The sequence below is a fragment of the Eleutherodactylus coqui genome, chromosome 12 (genome assembly GCF_035609145.1).
Source record: "Eleutherodactylus coqui strain aEleCoq1 chromosome 12, aEleCoq1.hap1, whole genome shotgun sequence".
NCBI lineage: Eukaryota > Metazoa > Chordata > Amphibia > Anura > Eleutherodactylidae > Eleutherodactylus > Eleutherodactylus coqui.
In genome coordinates this window covers 71,084,153-71,098,836 of record NC_089848.1, presented here as the reverse complement: position 1 = coordinate 71,098,836, position 14,684 = coordinate 71,084,153, and the positions used below count along the sequence as shown (strand labels likewise).

General features: G+C 43.8%; 1 protein-coding gene across 1 annotated transcript in view; it reads left to right on the top strand.

The window, feature by feature from the left end:
• Positions 1-14,684, top strand: part of LOC136586564 (SCO-spondin-like) — a 100,849-nt gene that overhangs the window by 35,732 nt on the left and 50,433 nt on the right. The window contains exons 45-58 of the mRNA XM_066584700.1: positions 1,386-1,443; positions 3,539-3,743; positions 3,941-4,082; positions 5,061-5,096; positions 7,264-8,361; positions 9,081-9,239; positions 9,324-9,494; positions 10,849-11,013; positions 11,279-11,458; positions 11,578-11,700; positions 12,046-12,175; positions 12,375-12,500; positions 12,631-12,722; positions 13,142-13,315. Coding sequence (XP_066440797.1) covers positions 1,386-1,443; positions 3,539-3,743; positions 3,941-4,082; positions 5,061-5,096; positions 7,264-8,361; positions 9,081-9,239; positions 9,324-9,494; positions 10,849-11,013; positions 11,279-11,458; positions 11,578-11,700; positions 12,046-12,175; positions 12,375-12,500; positions 12,631-12,722; positions 13,142-13,315 — 2,859 coding nt within the window. The remainder of the gene's footprint in view (positions 1-1,385; positions 1,444-3,538; positions 3,744-3,940; positions 4,083-5,060; positions 5,097-7,263; positions 8,362-9,080; positions 9,240-9,323; positions 9,495-10,848; positions 11,014-11,278; positions 11,459-11,577; positions 11,701-12,045; positions 12,176-12,374; positions 12,501-12,630; positions 12,723-13,141; positions 13,316-14,684) is intronic.

Here is a 14,684-nt window from a genome sequence, read left to right as displayed (position 1 = left end):
GGGCTGCAATCAATCTCAGTTTTACTGCAAAACCTCTGGGTTCTGCATTGAGGTGTCTCAGCGATGTGATGGTCACAAGGACTGCTTAGATGGAGCTGATGAGGTTGGATGTGTCCCTAGCCCGAACACCACATGGAGGTGAGGAGATGAGGTTCAGGTCAAGTGTTAATATATGGTGAATGGGATCTTGTTCATCTCTTTCCATTCTGCTGCATTACACCCCAGTGGTACAGATGAGCACAGTCTTGGTGTAGGCACAATCGGAGCAGAGACTCCTCCGTGGTCCAGCGGTCCTACTCCTCCATCCGGACCAGGAATACCCACCACAAGACAGGTCAGTCATGACATTATACATGACCCTCTATCAATCACTGCTGAGCTTCTATAATAAAAACTCCCAGACAAATGTTATCATTGGGCCTAAAGACCTGGGGGCTGAGGAATCAAGGGTTGCTTAACTCACAATCTTCTTCACTTCACTAGCTGTTAACTAGTATGGGGCCTCAAAATACTTCTGGCCCCTCACCAGGCAAAAAGTGGTGACATATAGGCCTTACCAGCAATAGATGTCCATACCAAAAGAGGGACATATAGACCAATTAGCCTTAACATAAAAACTACTGAAAGTGAATAAATAACACTGATTAGAATGGCACCTCTCAGGGAGTGAAATATAATAGACAGCAAGTGAACAGTCACTTCTTGAAGTTGATGTATTGGAAGCAGAAAAAATGGGCCAAGAGTAAGGATCTGAGCAATTGGTGTACATATGGAGTGGATAATGTGCCCAATAACAGTGCAGACCAGGGTTCTCCAAAATCAGCCACAGTTCTTATGATCTTCTGCTGATCTCAACAGAATGTCTTCATGGATTAAACCAAAAAAGGTTATCCCCTATCTTTTAACAATTTGATTAATTGGATCAAACCACTGGTACTCCAACCTTTTCCAAGAAGGGTAGTCCCAAAGGACCCCTGCATTAATGAAGTGGCGGTCAATGGAACTGCTACAGATAGCGGAGTTCGAGCAATAGGAAGTGAACAGGTCCCCTGTTCTCGTAATCGGTGGGGGTTGCAGTGGTTGGACCGCCGCTGCTCAGATAGTTATCCCCTATCTTGTGGAGAGAGGATAACGTCTTTTTGTGGGACAACCCCTTAAAGTACATTCTGCAGCAGTGGGACTGTCTTGCAGTAAGTAGGGACTGTCTTGCAGTTTGGGTACCACTGATCTAATAAATCCTGATCTTTTTTCACCATGTGCTGCAATAGACCAGAGAACTGATGTTGCTGATGATTCAGCTTTACAGATTCTGCACCATAAGAAGCACATAGATGACTGCTTGTGTCATGTTATGCTCTGCCCATCTCTTTTTCTCTCTCTAACAGGAGCAATCAGGAACAGATCAATCCAGGTTTCCTGGAGGGGAGATATCAACTCCACCCGGTAAATATATGGGTATATGTCATATAGAATACAAAGCCTATATAACCTCAATATACTCACAACACTCAATGTTACCTTCATTAAACTAAGCAAACCAAACTAACAGAAGGAAATAGTGTCCAAAAAGTTACCAAAAAATTCAATTGTATTACATACTTCAAATAATATATAAATGTATTATACAAAAATATATTTCATATAGAAAACCAACAGATAAGGTGAAGAGTGTGATCAAGAAGACTGAATGTGTGGTAAGAAAGGTGTGAGGAATCTCAGAAATGCAAGATATGTGTCCTCAGGGATGATGAGTCTGAGCGATCAGTGGGATTAGCAACTGAGCACTCCAGGCACACAGGGTACAGTGAAGGGTTAAGCAGTTAAGAGACCATTAGAGACTATAGTGAGATCAGGTCCAATGGAATGATTAACAGGAATCTCGATTGTAAGTCATCAAATGTAGAACTAGAGGAAAGATCATTAAGGAGGGAATGTGATTAGAAGAAATAGGATCGGAGCTGGAGATATCTGACATGGTATATATACACTGAACGATCACTGCATTAGGAACAGTTGGCACGTGACCTCTCGTGATCACTAACACAGTACCATTTGATGGCCGCATTACGGTCTGCTCTCAGATTATGTGCGGACCTCTTCCCTGCATAGCAGAAGGCAACATTTGTCAGTTGTAGATAAATGTGGTGACTTTGTCTGCTGGCAGATTGTTCGTGCCCGGAGGTGTGATGCCCATATTTCTGAAATTGTCGCAGTTGTGAAACGCGGTATCAAGAGCGTTCCAAGACTAGATGAACTAGGGACAGATATCCGACAGAAGATCACACAGCGGCAGGCCACATGTGGTTGATTCTAGAGGCGAGTGTCGGGTGGCACAACTGGTATCTTAACAACAACATGCCACAGTGGACCAACTGACCCAGCAGTACAAAAGCGGGGAAGTTAGACAAATTTCCACAATGAACATGTGGCATAGATTACAACAACGGGATTCAATTGCCGAAGACCGACAAAGGTGCCCCTGATGTCCCTTTGTAATCGCCAACAGTATCTTGCATGGGCCCAGGAAAACTGTCAATGGACCTTGGACATATGGCAAAAGGTTGTCTGAAGTCCACATCTGACCTAAATAGCATGGTGTGCCCCATGGGTGCACCATGCAGTTTAGGTCAGATGGGCACCAATGAGGTTCAACAGACTGATGGTGGTGGCATCTTGGTCTGGGAAGCATTTTCCTGGCATGGCCTAGGACCATTGGCCATCATACCACAATCCTTGAATGAATAAATAAATAAAACAGAGGGGCAGAATAGCGCTCCACAAAGTAACTTATTACGAATAAGTAAAATAGGTGGGACTTACCCGGCACTTAGTGGGGTTCCTACTCAGGGCAGCCCACTAGTACCTCCATGTTCCAGCAAGCTTGTAATAACAGGAAGATAATCCTTTGCGATCCTTTTCCTTAATCCTTGAATCAGGAGAGCTGCTTCATGTACTTGTGTCCCCCAAGATGGAGGACCCAATAGTAGGTAGCTGAGAGAAATCAGGGAAAAAAAACACCCAGCGCTTCCGAGGATGGACCATAGGATTCTTCTTGTCATATATGGTATAAACATCTTGAATATGCAACGCGTTTCGGCCCGTTATCTTAGAGCCTTTATCAAGCTTGATAAGGGGATTAGACTATAAATCCCAATGGGGACAAGTCTAGTCTGTGCCATCCTTGAGAGTAGGTGTGGAGAGCCCAGCTGTAATACCAGGAGGAGGTAACTGCATTCTCCATATATTCCTTGGTTCAGTGATGTCATTTTTGGCAGGTCCATGTGAGGGTCCCCTTGGTTTGGAAGATGGCCGTGTACATTACAAGCAACTGAGTGCATCTTCTTACAAGCAGAATAATCCACCGGATGCTGGACGTCTAAATATCGTGCCAAACATGTCAGTTCCTTGTTACAGTCATATCATACATGGTCAAGTAAAGCTGGGGCACCTTTGTTCAGAGACATGTAGATGATGGGCACATATAGATATAAGGGGCGATTACATGAACCCATACTTTATTTATCTGCCACTTCCACAGCCTGAACATTGTACCTGGCTGGAGCCCCCTGCCGTCAGATGAACACCCCTTCTTCCAGGTAGACTTCCTGCAGCCTACCTTCATCTCCGCTGTTGTCACTCAGGGTGGCCGGCAGTCAGGGGGTTATATAACCAAATATCGCCTGATGTACAGCAATGATGGAATTGTATTCCACAACTACACCGGCAGAGGAGGCACCTCCCAGGTAGGCCGCTTGCTTGGTATATGAATGAGATATAGTTGTGGTTTTAACAATTGAACTATTCCCAAGGCTGATGATCCTGGTGATGTATGGACACATCGTCTTCATTCTTCTCCTGTTCCTCACCTCTTACTACAGACAGTTTGAATATCCTTAGTTTTTAGTCTCATTTTGTGTGTTTCTTCTCTTTCTTAAATCAGCTCTTTGACGCCAATACTGACAGTAGCACAGTGGTGAGACGGGAGCTGAGCAGCATCATACTGACACGCTTTCTCCGTGTTCTACCCGTGGAGTATCACAAGGCCATCTACCTGCGCAGTGAGATCATCGGATGCCCTTATGGTGAGTCTATGGAGAAGCTCACCGTGCGTCTCTTCTTGGAGCTGACACAGACGAACAGCAGAACAGACTTTAGTGCAGCAAAAAGATGGACACTGTAGTTGACAATATGAGGTAGTACAGGGGGTGGACAAAAATATGGAAACACTGTATAATATGCATACCTTGAATTGCATGGGATTAGAAATCATATTTCAATAAGACATGTAGAGACCAATTTTAAGTGGAGTTAATATGATACAGATGCTGCCGAGCAGAAGTGAAAATCTGTTCGAGCAACAAGGTTCCGTTGGTCAGGGGTTTGAGCCCCTCAACTACTGTTACCAGCTGGCACCCAAAACCACCCAGAGCAGGACAAGAGGTGAAGTAAACACAAATTTGTTGGGAAAGCTCTAAGCCAAGCAGGGGTCAAAAGAGCAGCTTAGTGCTAATTATTAAAAAAATCCCATTTCGGACGGTGTTTCCATATTTTTGTTCACCCCCTATATTGGGAAGACTCCATTCATTGATGGCCAAGAAATATAATTCATTACAAGCAATGATCAACATTCATTTCTTTTTTCATACCCCCAATGACAGCCCAAGAACACTGGAGTGCATTGTGGGCCATGCAGCCAATTTTTTGTGGTTTTAGCCAATATTGCATGTCTGTCATGTATCTGTGGTAGTGACTTCACAGTTACCCTCTAGCAGAGCCCAAATTACCCCTGGTTACATATGTCATCCCCGGAGAAGAGAAGACAACTCACTGCAAGCTGGGGGAATTTGAGTGTCGCAGTGGTGAATGTGTGAACTCCTCGAGGTCCCTGTGCGACGGGCAAGCTGATTGCCGTGACTTCTCTGATGCTGCTTATGTCACCATTATGTAACCTGCTTGATAAAGTATCCTCAGTGTCCTGTGAATGTGAACTTAATACTGAGGAGCGATCAATATAATGTGATGAGCTGCTCTTATGGTCTGATTGTCTCTTCTTGTACCAGGTGTTGTTCCTCTGGTGGTGGAGACTGCAATGCCTGGTAAGTACCCCTCATACCGGGATGTGAACTGAATTCTGCAAGGAAGATTCTAGCCAAAATATGCATTATAAAGAATAAAGCTTCTTACTATTTGTTAACGTTTCAAGGCATGTAAGCAACCCCAACCCTAAAAATCATAGGATGGAATCATTAACAATTAGAGATGAGCGAGCGTACTTGGCCACGCCCCTTTTTCGCCCGAGTACCGCGATTTTCGAGTACTTCCGTACTCAGGCGAAAAGATTCGGGGGGCGCCGTGGGTGAGTGCGGGGTTGCAGCGGGGAGTGGGGGGGAGAGGGAGAGAGAGAGGGCTCCCCCCTGTTCCACGCTGCTACCCCCCGCGCCGCCACGCCTCCCCCCGCCACCCAGATCTTTTCACCCGAGTACTGAAGTACTCAAAAATAGCGGTACTCGATCGAGTAATTACTCGAAACGAGTACGTTCACTCATCTCTATTAACAATGTAATGTATGGGTAAACTTCAGAACAATGTCAGCTAATAGATGCTGAAAGCTTACCCCTCCAGATAGGACTTGCCTAATTTTGATTGGTGCCCTGTGGTACCTTCTTTTGACACCTTTTTTACCCACAAATTGCACAGATACCTATACCATACTGTGCCTAAGTGTAAACCCCATACAGTATAATACCTAAATAATGGTGCCATATATTGGCTAAATAACACTGCATAAGTAGCAATGATATACAATGCTGTTACCTCCACACTCTGCAAAAATAATACCCCGTACACTGCCTAAATAGCAGTGCCGCACAATGTAAATGCAGCTATACAGTGCTCAAATAATACCAACATACAGTGACCATATAACAGCTCTGAAAATAAAGTATTCTAATAACAATGCTACATAATACTGTCACCACCATATATTGCAAAAATAAGATACTATAGAGTGTTCAGGTAGCAGTTCTACACAATGCGCAAATAATACCACCCCAAAAAGCTTAGTTAACATCTTGTTAGAGTACTAAATTTAGAATAGGAATAAGACTACTGGGATCTAAGTTCTCTCATGTGTCCAAATTAATTAGCAATGATCATCTGAGAAAGAACAAGAGACATCAACTGTGTGAAGTCACCACTGTGCTCTTTCTAACCAGCACAGCCCATTGAGCTTTATTTATTGTGCAAAGCAGAACAAAAGAAAATATAGTGTCCAGTCACCTTTGAGCATCACTGTAAGTTGCACCCTATTGCTGTAAAAAGTAACAAATCCTACAAAAATCTAAAGGGCCATTTACACGGGACGATTATCGCTCAAAATTCGTTCAAACAAACAAAAATGAGTGTAAATGCCAAAAAATTGTTTATTTTTCATTCGCTTTTTATCGTTGCCTTTCAGTCAGCATAAAAATCATCGTTGGATTGTGGGCTTATCGCTGAGTGTAAATGCTCATAGAATTTGAAGCACTGAGTGAAAAGCCCAAGATCCAGCGGTGATCTCTGCCTATCTAAATGCTCTGCATGAGCGCTAACAACCTTAGCGGTGACGTCAGCGCTTGTGCCATTGTTTAGACAACTGTTGTCCCATCTAAATGGGACATAACACTTACAAATGAATAAATTATATGAGGTGTTGCTTACATCACTTTCACTAATAAGAGTCAAAGAATGCAGATACATTGACCAAATATGGTCTCTCGGGAATGTCCAAATCCCCCACTACCAAGAATAGCTCTGTCAGGTCTGTGCTGCTTTAAAAGTTTCAAACTTAAAGTTGTATTAACTTATGAATGACAAGTGTAACAATCACCTCAATACTTTCACACAAATCTCCACTTACAGTAATATAATATAAGTACTATACAATGTCTACATAATACAGATATACATATATGGTAGTCACAAGACTCAAGTGCCAGGTCTTAAGTGCCACCCCTTTTAGAAGTGGGGGCTGATATGTCCGCACAGGTTACCCACCTGGCCCTGCCTTCAGATCATCCCTTAGTCAGGGTTTTGTTATTTTTTATTTTCATAACTCCAAAAAACACTTACAATGATGATCACAGATGTAGAATCTACTGGGAGTTCTCAGGTAGACTTCTCAGCCTCATTGTTTCTTTGGCCATATCTTTCATCAAATTACATGAATGAAGGATAACTATTATCTTCATCTCGGATGCTTTCATGTGTCCTCTTCTCCCACAGAATTATCCACTGCACCTATGGACCTCTCAGCTTCTCTAGGGAGTGAACACCCACCAGGCTCTGCTCTCCCAGGATATATTGGAGAGCCAGGCATATATTATCAATCCCAGCCAACTGGAAGTCCAGGTATAAACAGCGCAAACCCATGGCAGAGGATGACCCCAGCTGGAGCTGATACAGCACAACCTGGCTTTCAGGAAGAGCATCACATCAGTGGAAAACCTGGAATCCAAGTTCCAGAAAGACCGAAGCAAACGCTGGAATCTGCCTCCAGGAGCCCGAAACCTTCCCTGGTGTCACCTAGTTCTTTGGGAACTATTCCTCCTCCCGTACTGACTACAGATACATCAAGCAGTACTCCACCAATGGCTGCCATTGCATCTAGAAGGGTTACACCTGGAGGTCCTGGCCTTCGCCCTAATGAATACCAAAGCGGCATTCCTGGGCTGGCCACTCCTTTTGCTGGTAAGGACACATGGATATCGGACTTAAATGTAGATAAAAGTTCCCTGCTCACAGGTTTTCCAGGATTGAGTATAGAACTAGTAATGACAGGAATGAGACCATCTCTCACGAGAGCTCCTGTACCTGGTGAAGATATTCTGTATCATACCACATCACCTGGTGATGAGAGATTAACATCTCCACTCGGGGTAATGACCAACCACCCAGGTCTAACAGTGGAGAGTTTGAGTCTTCTAGGTCTAAAAATCATTCGGTCCAGTGGCCCAATGACCAAAGAACCTTCAACTGGGATCCCAGAATTAACCTCTAGACACAGTTTTGGACAAAGGTTGTCTTCATCAAGTGAACCCTTGTCCTCTGTATATAACCAGTCGGATCCAACTACTTCTCCCTTGTCATTTAATGAAATGAATACCGAGAGTACCTTTACCCTTACCCTGAGAATGGCTTCTAGGGGCCATGGGGGACACAGGTCTGAGGACCAATGTTTTTTAAAACTGCATGGGCATCATTCTAGCTTGAAGCCTCGTTTTGGTAGAGTGGTTATTTGGAAGGAGCCCATCAGGGTTCTACCAGAATGGGATCCAGAGGAGGGGGATTGTGAAACACATCATGCCATTCCTACATATGAAGGTCCAGTTCTAGAATAATGATCTAGAAGTTCTAGACTGCATCACAACTGTGCAGAGCGTTTATGTTTAGGTAGATCCTCTCATATGTCCCATCCAAAGGACAGCCTTAAAGAAAGTTCACGTTCTTCTCATTTTTCAAAGATTATTGAGTGACCAGAACCAAAAATAATCACAATCAGAACCTAAGTTATCAGCAGTTTATTATTTTCCTGTACTTTATAATTTTTCTAGTTCTACAGTTGAGTCAGGGCATGTAGCGTTTCTCCTCCATTATCTCTGTGCTCTACATAGGACTTAATAGAAAGAAAGTGACCATCTGAGAAAAATATTCTAATAAGGTACTGGACATTTACTGCATTCATGTTAAAGCTGTATACACTGTTTTTCTGACAGACACTTGGAAGCCATCAGCGATGTGCTCACAGACACAACATGACCCACATTGTACTAGAGAACATACTTTCTTTAGACCCTGAGCCAACAGGAGTTAGCTGTGAGACCATGCAGTCTGAGGGCTAAAAGAAAAGCAATAGAAGTGTGCATGGATATGACTAGAGACATGAAGCTCCAGATGCTCATCATTCTTTCTAGATATAGTTAAACGATTTATCTAGAAGCAATTGTTCTGAGGTCCCCATGGTGCAGCCCCTCCATCCTTACCATGCCTCCTCCTCAGACTAGCTACTGATGTGTTACTGGTCACCATGTTGTTTATTGCAGGATCTAGCAGCACTTTACATGTGGACATGTCCACTGACGCCCCCAGAACACTCTGCAGTTTGGGTCAATTTGCTTGCTCTGCCTTTGGCTGTATCAGTGGATCTAAGGTGTGTGATGGACAAGAAGACTGCCCTGATGGCTCTGATGAGTGGCTTTGTGGTGGGTGAACCTCCCTTCATTCCGAATATTACTCCTAGTTTCCAGGACTTTCCTGATCTTTACTACTTCGGTTTGTTGTTTCAGGGACTTCATCGGTGGTCTCTACCTTTTCACCCTCATGGTACATTCCCACCCCAGAACCGCACTTATGCTCCTCAAGACAGTTCCACTGTGGTTCAGGAGAATGTATGTCTATGGAGAGACACTGTGACCTCCAGCGTGACTGTGCAGATGGCTCCGATGAGGACGACTGTGGTAGGTAGACCTGGCCATCTCTCAACTGTTCCAGCAGACAGACCTTCTATTAGCAGAGGCCTTCTAGTGGTGATAGCCAAGACATCGAATACAAATAGGGAAAGACCCATCATGGGACAGCACTCCATCATAGGGCTAGTGTTAATTCCATAAATTATTTATGACCTTGTGAAATTGTCACTGTATGGGCGTTACACTGGGTATAGGGATTTTACTTGATGACAAGACATCTGATAACCTTCTGCAAGATCTTGTTCCTCCCTTCTGATCAAGTCTCAAAGAAGTTGGTCTAAAAATACAGTAGATGTTGACACTTGTCCCATACACAGAGAAAAGGAAATCTTGCTGCCAAACTCTATCTCTCTCATACACTGCACACACAGAGGAAATCCTGCTCCCCTAGCTCTCCCATATATATTATATATGAGTATGATATGCTTCCTGCTGACAGCAATTTCAGCTATAAAATTTATGCTAGTTTTCTGGCAGAAATGATAGTAAATGTGACAGACCACACAGGCCATCCCCTGTCACTAAGCCTCACCCACTTTTTATTTTTTTTTAAGTAGCGGATACAGCTTAAATCCTCAAAGTTGCATTTTTTGGCACAAAGCATTACTTGTTCCCAAATTGTGACTTTTTGACAACAGAATCATGGTGCAAGGAACTTCATAAATTCTCCTCTAGTTATTAGCTCCTGCAGGCTTTTTCTGTGTATGTCTCTCTACTGCTCTTTAAAGACTTTTATGGACAGCATATAATCTGATCTCTCAGTAAGCTGTTAGTCCATCTTGTCAATCAAGACAGGTTTTAGCAACTTTTTAGATTGAGTGAACAGTTTAGGAGGGCTGTCTCTGCAGAGCTTCTTATATTCACTTGTACTATTGATTTATGCAAAGTTAGTGACAATTCAATGTTCCTATTTACTTAGAGTACTTCTACAGTCGCTTAAGCGCCGACAGCCATCCAAGCGATTATTGCTCCTGTGTTTTCACAGAAGCTATGATCGCTCACTGAATGGAGGTGGAACACATTGGAGGTTTCTTTTGACCACCTACCTCCATTCAGACCAAACAGGATTCTCACTCATTTGCCCTATCGGGATCTATGTTTACAAGGGCTGACAATCACCCGTAATCGCTCATTTGAGTAATTATTCGGGCGACTATCAGCCCTTGTAAAAGTACTCTTGAAGATCTTGACAGATTCCATGGAAATTCTAAAATTGAGCCTAGAACAGTGGATCTTTCCAAGAAGTCTGGAGGTCTTCTAGATCTCCTGGTTCTCGGGTTGGACCAGGCCTCTAGGATCCCATTGGTCATGGCTTAGAATCTGAAGTCTTCTATTCCCACAGCGGATTGTATCCTGTCTCCTTGGACATCATGGAGTGACTGCAGCCGATCCTGTGGTCTTGGGGTGATGTTTCGCAGCAGAGACGTGATCAGGGAGCGCCTACCAGGAGGACATTGTTCTGGAGCTCATTTTGACAGTAAAAGCTGCTTTGTGAAGGCTTGTCCAGGTAAAAAACATTTTATTATAGATGAGGATAACATGGAAATATCAACATGAAGGAGAGGGGCATGAATACTAAGAGCAGGAATCGCACTCCAAAAATGGTGCAAAATAGTTCACCGTTGATGTTGGGTCATGGTTGTTATATACACCGTATTCTTAGACATGAAAAGTAGCTGTTGGAAGTGATTTCACACAAGATATATTTGCTGATATTTTTAATGAACATATAATGGACTTCAGTCAGAGAATGCTTGTGCCTTCCCCCATAGTGAATGGAACCTGGTCCCACTGGGGAGAGTGGTCTGTATGTGATGCTGAATGTCAAGGTGGAACCCGCTCTAGAACAAGGAAGTGTGAAGACCCACCACCCAAAAATGGTGGTCTCCCATGTGCTGGGGAGCCTGTGCAGACTGAGTCCTGTAACTTACAGCCCTGCAGAGACTTAGAAGGTAAGAAAATGTGGAATATCTCCAGTAGTGTTAGCGCTGAGTCTCCATTTAAGGCTGATATCCTTGTGGATCATGTGACATCATCCATCCATTAAATCGTCCCTACTTTGTGTTGACAGATTGTGGATCTGAAATGATTTATCTCCACTCTGGAGACTGTGACTGGCGCCGGATGGAGCCATGCCCGCTAACATGCCGTGGGCTGAATGGCGAGACTCTGTGTAACAGTGACTGCATGGAAGGTGAGCACCAATGATTGGCCATATTGGCGTAGCCTGGCAATGACCACTTACTAAAATGCTCCCACCCAGTACAATAATGTCCAGTGTGGTACAGAGTGCTAAGGCAGCAGAAATGCAGTCCTAAGCTCTCGCTCATGACCTGAAGGTTGCGAGTTCAATCCCTGTGTGGTTCAGGTAACCGACTCAAGGTTGACTCAGCCTTCCATCCTTCCGAGGTCGGTAAAATGAGTACCCAGCTTGGTGGGGGGTAATAAATTACCTGAAAGCGCTACGGAATAAGTTGGCGCTATACAGATAATAAGATTTTTTATTTATAATGTTGCTATGTTATTTCGCTTCTCACAGGTTGTCGCTGCCCCCAAGGTCTGTACCTCCAGGACGGTCACTGTGTGAACATCAGTCAATGTCGCTGTAGTATGGAGCTTATGTCTCAGCTTCCAGGGGAAAAGTCTACTTATGATGATTGCAACGTGTGGTGAGAGCCAGTAGGGGGAGCTGTTACAACAACTGTCCTTGTATTACCATCATATGGGGCAATTGCCAACACCAGATATACTGAACCTCATCTTCTCCATGTTATTAATCCTACATGCCCTCTTCCTTCTTTATTTGTGTGTTCTTTTATTGCATACTTGTATCTCTGACCTCATCCTGTGCTCATTGCACCCCTCCAGTCAATGCCAAAATGGGAAGATGACATGTGACAGCTTAGCCTGCGCCGTAAGCTGTGGGTGGTCTGCATGGTCTCAGTGGACCCCATGTGACCAGATGTGTGGGAGTGGAGTACAGGAAAGATTCAGGTATGGTGTGTGATGGCTATACTCCTCCATCACCTTCTACATCCTCCTGTACAATGGATATGTCCAGGTCATGGATCCGTAATCTCATTAGTCGCAGCTACATGTGATACACTTATCCTCATCCCTCCAGGTCTCCGTCCAACCCACCCAGTGCCAACGGTGGTTCTCCATGTCAAGGGGATTCCCAGGAAGTGCGAGAGTGCTACACCTCGTGCACCAACGGTAAGATGTCCTGAAGACCACTATAAATGTTGGGTTATAACAAATCCGTCTCACCTATATCTACTACCTGCAATGTTGTTTATGAAGGCGGACATCACTATACAAGGGGGGTGCTATTACTTCTATAACTTTATGGAGTAGTTCCTTTTTTACAGGTAGGACTGTCTGTGTGTGAAAAGTGTGGAGCGGGAAGTAGGGGGTCTATGGAGAGAGGGAACGTCCTGTCTCACTCTGGTATATTGTGTTAATCTATGATCCGTACATCATTCTGATGTCTATAATGCTCCTGTACATTATACTGTAATGTCCTATATATTGCATTGCATCATCAACCATTCATTACAGTGATTTCTAAAATGTTCTGTAGGTAGCTCTACCATACATACATTATACTGATCTTCGTGTTACTTCCATGGCAGGGACAGATCTGTTCTGGAGTGAGTGGACACCCTGGACCTCGTGCTCCAAGACCTGCTTCTATGATGTGGAAAGTACAGGACTGCGGAGAAGGTTCCGGCACTGTAACGGCTCAACATCGTTCTGCATAGGAGAGTCTGTGCAGGAGGAAACGTGTGATACATTACCCTGCCCCGGTCAGTGAGACATTATAATAATCAGATCACGTATATTATACCCATATATGCCGTATATGCTCAAGTACCATGTTCATAACAAATGGCATATACAGTGATGTGCAAAACTTTTAGGCAGGTGTGGAGAAAGTGCTGCAAAGTAAGAATGCTTTGAAAAATAGAAGTGGTAATAGTTTTTTCTTATTTTGTCAATCAACAAAATGCAAAGTGAGAGAACTAAAGAGAAACCTAAAGCAAATCAGTAGTTGGTTTGCCTTCAAAACATCATCAATTCTTTTAGGTACACTTGCACACAGTTTTTGAAGGAACACAGCAGGGAGGTTGTTCCACACATCTTGGATCTTCTGTGGATGTAGGCTTGCTCAGATCCTTCTATCATGTAATCCCAGACTCGATGCTGCTGAGATCAGGGCTCTGTGGAGGCCATATCATCACTTCCAGGACTCCTTGTTCTTCTTTACGCTGAAGATAGTTCTTAATGGCATTGGCTGGATGTTTGGGGTCATTGTCTTGCTGCAGAATAAATTTGGAGCCAATCATGCGCCTCCCTGATGGGATTGCATGATGGATAAGTATCTGTCTGTATTCTCAGGATTGAGGACACCATTAATCCTGACCAAATCCCCAACTCCAATTGCTGAAAAACAGCCCCGAACTTGCAAGCAACCTCCACCATGCTTCACTGTTACCTGCAGACACTCATTATTGTACTGCTCCCCAGCCCTTCAGTGAAGAAACTGTATTTCAGATTTTGACTAATCAGTCCAGAGAACTTGCTGCCATTTTCTGCACCCCAGTTCCTATGTTTTCATGCATAGTTGAGTTTCTTGGCCTTGTTTCTATGTTAAAGGTAAGGCTTTTTGGCCACAGTTCTTCCATAAAGAACACTTCCGACCAAACTTCTCCGAACAGTAGATGAGTGTACCTGGGTCCAACTGGTGTCTTCAAGTACTGAGCTGATAGCACTGCTTGATATCTTCCAATTTTGAAGGGAAGCATGATGTGTCCTTCATCTGTTGCACTAGGTTTCCTTAGCTAATCTCTGTGACTACAGTCCTCAATGTTACCACTTTCTTTGTGTCTCTTCAAGAGAGCTTGAACAGCACATCTTGAAACCAGAGTTTGCTTTATAATCTTTGTCTGGGAGAGACTTTGCTGATGCAGTATAACTTACTTGTGTCTTGCTTCTGTCCTCAGTTTTGCCATGGTGTATGACCTGTGACTTGATACTGTCTTCCACAACCTCACCTTTGTAGCAGAGTTTGCTGTTCCTCCACATTTAAGCCTCCTACACAGCTGTTTTTCTTTCAGTTAATGACTGTGTTTCAACCTACATATGAAAGTGATGATCATTATCACCTGTTTAACC